General features: G+C 37.8%; 1 protein-coding gene across 4 annotated transcripts in view; it reads left to right on the top strand.

Moving 5' to 3' along the window:
* Nucleotides 1-1879, top strand: part of MEIS2 (Meis homeobox 2) — a 170658-nt gene extending 168779 nt beyond the window's left edge. For 2 of the 4 annotated variants that reach the window (XM_062575815.1, XM_062575813.1), the window contains exon 12: nt 434-1879. In XM_062575815.1, coding sequence (XP_062431799.1) covers nt 434-720 — 287 coding nt within the window. In that variant the 3' untranslated portion in view covers nt 721-1879. The remainder of the gene's footprint in view (nt 1-433) is intronic. The other 2 variants (XM_062575817.1, XM_062575816.1) reach the window with 1 other exon arrangement.
* Nucleotides 1880-3858: the final 1979 nt, after the last annotated feature.

The raw sequence follows: 3858 nt of genomic DNA, 5'->3' as shown, positions 1-3858 counted from the left end.
CATTGATTTATGTGCAGAATTTGCATTGATACTGCTTAGGCAAAACTCAGACAGGATATAGCCTTTTACATTTTTTAAATACCAAAGAGAAGCAAATCAGATATTTACGTTCAATTGACAAGTCTTTACATACAGCCAGCAGCCTTGCAAAATTTATCATAGGAATTCATCCACTAGTCTTTTTAAAGTACACTTACATTTTGTGATACTCAGTTGTGCTCAATATTTAGTTCTGTTATGTGCATTATCCTGCTGAATGATCAAATTAAATGCAAACTAGAATTTGAATGTCTGCAAACATTGGCAAGAATCTGCAGCTAATTTTAGATGGAAGATTTGCAGTGTCTGTTGTTTTTCCTGTTCATTTTAGATGGGTAAATTGTAAAAATGTTGAGGAATCTGACCTGCTTTTTTTTCCCCCCTTTTTGTCTAGGTTTGCAAGGCATGCCAGGGGACTACGTATCTCAGGGTGGTCCTATGGGTATGAGTATGGCACAGCCAAGTTACACTCCTCCCCAGATGACCCCACACCCTACTCAATTAAGACATGGACCCCCAATCCATTCATATTTGCCAAGTCACCCCCATCACCCAGCCATGATGATGCACGGAGGACCCCCTACCCACCCTGGAATGACCATGTCAGCACAGAGCCCCACAATGTTAAATTCTGTAGACCCCAGTGTTGGTGGACAGGTTATGGACATTCATGCCCAATAGTATAAGGGAACTCAAGGGAAAAACAAAAACAAAACAGAAACAAAAACAAAAACTATTTTAAGACTTTTGAACTTTGACCAGATGTTGACACTTAATACGAAATTCCAGACAGCTGTGATTATTTTTTACTTTTTGTCATTTTTTCATCAACAACAGAGGACCAACGAAACAAGAACACAAATGTGAAATCATGGGCTCACTGAAATGATTATGTCCATGTACAGATCCTCTGGAAAAAAAAAGACTCCAAGAGTTATAACTACTGTAGTATAAACATAGGAACTAAGTTAACTTGTACATTTCTGTTGATCACTCCGTTACGTTGCCTCAAATAGTTTTAGAAGAAAAAAAATCCTTGTTTTCCACACTATGTGTGTTGTTCCCAAAAGAATGACTGTTTTGGTTCAGCAGTGAAGTCACTATCCATGAAAGACCTGTTTTGGCCAGTGAGAAAAGAACTACCCTGGAGATGAAGATGAAAAGTCTTGCTGGGTCCCTCGTCACTCAGAAGACTGATCCAAGAAGGCCTTGCCATCCCCTCGTTTTGTTCCTTCACAAAATGTGTCCTTTAGTTTCAAACAGATCTTTATAGTTTGTGCTTCATTAAGTCTCTCCCCATTCCTCCCCCATCTATTTTTTTTTGGACTCTTCTTCAAAGAGCTTGCAGGTGAAGATTTAAGAGACAGAACAGAGAGAGCAGGAGCTTCTTCCAGTAGTTCTGAGCCTTGGCTTTGGACAAAACAAAACTAAAAGTTGGGCAGCTTTCCTCAATGAAAGAAGTTATTAACGGTCTTTGCACCAAACCTAGAACTTTATCATGAACTCAAAGCTTGGGAAAAAAAAGCAAGAGAATACTGTAACAAACTTCGTACAGAGTTCGGTCTATTAATTGTTTCATGTTAGATATTCTATGTGTTTACCTCAATTGAAAAAAAAAAGAATGTTTTTGCTAGTATCAGATCTGCTGTGGAATTGGTATTGTATGTCCATGAATTCTTCCTTTCTCAGCACGTGTTCCTCACTAGAAGAAAATGCTGTTACCTTTAAGCTTTGTCAAAATTTACATTAAAATACTTGTATGAGGACTGTGACGTTATGTTTTAAAAAAAAAGGTGTTAAGTCACAAAATGCGGTAATAAATATTTCATTTTTGATTTTTTGTTAGGCTTTTGTGTTTTTAATCATGCTTAGGAGAGGTTGATGTTATTGGGAAAGATGTCTTAAAAATATTTCTTATCAGCATTGAGAAGAAAGGTTGGAAGTAACAGAAACAAGCCTATCATCAGATTAATAGAATAATTGAATTAAATAAAGACTGAGGTTTTATATTTCTGCTGATTACAAATATTATGTCTATATCATACAAGATTAAACAGAACTCCAAATACTCTCTCATCAGATTGTTTTTCATAGAGCTCTATCTAATATTTCTCTGTTAATACCATGGATCTTCCATTGGAGTTGTGGGTGCCCATAATATGACAAGACTAGCAGGCCCATGGGGGTTAAAGGTACGTGTGTGCGTGTGTGCGTGCGTGTGTGCGTGCGTGTTTGTGTGCATGTGCATACCTAATCGCCACAGACTTTAACTCCACCTACTGAGCTGAGAGATGAAGAATGACTGTAAGGCAGGACGAGGTTCAGAAGTTTTAGGAAGAGAAAAGCAGCTTTGACTTTAATGGGAGTTTTACCTGTGTGAGGATTGCATAATCCATCTTTTGATATGGTTTTATTGCTTTTCTTCTTTTGTTTTCAAAGGAAAAAAAAAGCCCATCAACTAATGAGAAAAAATGTTAATTTGACATTTTAAATATAAATAGCTGGTGAAGAAACATGGGTGAGGGTTGATTTTACTTAAACAAAGTTCTTGTAGCATTTTGAAGCAATTAAAGGCGAGTTTGAGCTAGGGAATAATTATTGTTAGAAAGTTGGCCTTATTTCACTAACCTTAGTAGCATTATCAAGTCAGTGGGAACAGGATGGGGCCCAACGAGAAGAGGAAAGTTCTGGCTTTATTTCGGGGGGGGGTGGAAGGGAAGAGAAGGGGGAATGGGATTGAATTTATCTTAACTTTCTAGGAAACAAATGTTACCGGTTTAACCATTTGTAAATTTGTAACCCCTGCCTTCCTTCCTCCTCCTCATTCCAAATGGCTGGTGTGTTATTAAAAACTTTGACTGACAACTTTTACCTTTGGAATGTCGAAAGAGTTTCAGCCTCGTAGTTAATGTTTAATTTCTGAGCTGAGTAAATGGACCCACGCTGCCGGCAACAGAAGGGAGGATGCCAGTAGAATGGCTGTGAGGATTTATTTAGCAATTGGGTCCCGCTTTGTAGGCGTCTTTTTAAGGCATTCGTATAAAATTTAAAGGATGATAAATTCCACATTTGGCTTTCAAGCTTTCTGTCCTGCCGCTTCGACCCCTAAGTCCTGTAAGAAGAGCACACTTCGGGCTCCTATTTTCAAATTCGGTGAATTTTGTGGATGTGGGAAACAAGAAGGCAAGATTTGTTGTGTTTGCATTTTAAAGGGAAGTCGGGTTTTATGAGTATTTTATTTGCTTGCAGATCTTTTCTTTACAATTTTAGGAGAAATGTCAGAAAATGTCCTTGCAATGGTAGAAGGAAGGGGAGCAGTTTTCCTTAGTAGGTTGTTGTTGTTATAATGAACTAAATATCTGTATTGCTATGTTGTCTTTTATTTTCTTTTTTTTTTTTTTTTCTTTTTTTCTTTTTTTTTTTTCCTTTTGGGCTGTGCTCTCCGTGAGATGTGTTGCTGAAATCCAAGGTACAATAGCGTGCAGAGATTTCTCCATCTGAGACTTACTGTTTAGTATGGAAGGTTCCGATTTTGGTATTTTTAAGAATTGCTCAGCTGTCAAAAGCAACCAAAAACGGGAATAATGTTTTGACAGCGGTATGGTTTGAAAGGAAATACTGTAGTCTGAATAAAAAATCGCTTATGCTCTGGGAAACGAAGGGTAACAGAAAAACACCTTTTGTTTACACATACACATGTTTATAATCCCAAATTTCCATTTTTCTGGGGGATTCTGGGCTGGGAGTTGTAGCCACTACGAATGAGGGATTTTTTTCTTGCAGATTTTGCTGCATTTCAGGCGAAGAGAGGAGAGGGCA

The sequence above is a fragment of the Rhea pennata genome, chromosome 5 (assembly GCF_028389875.1).
Source record: "Rhea pennata isolate bPtePen1 chromosome 5, bPtePen1.pri, whole genome shotgun sequence".
NCBI lineage: Eukaryota > Metazoa > Chordata > Aves > Rheiformes > Rheidae > Rhea > Rhea pennata.
The sequence above is the reverse complement of the archived record's forward strand: the minus strand, read 5'-3'. Positions and strand labels throughout refer to the sequence as shown.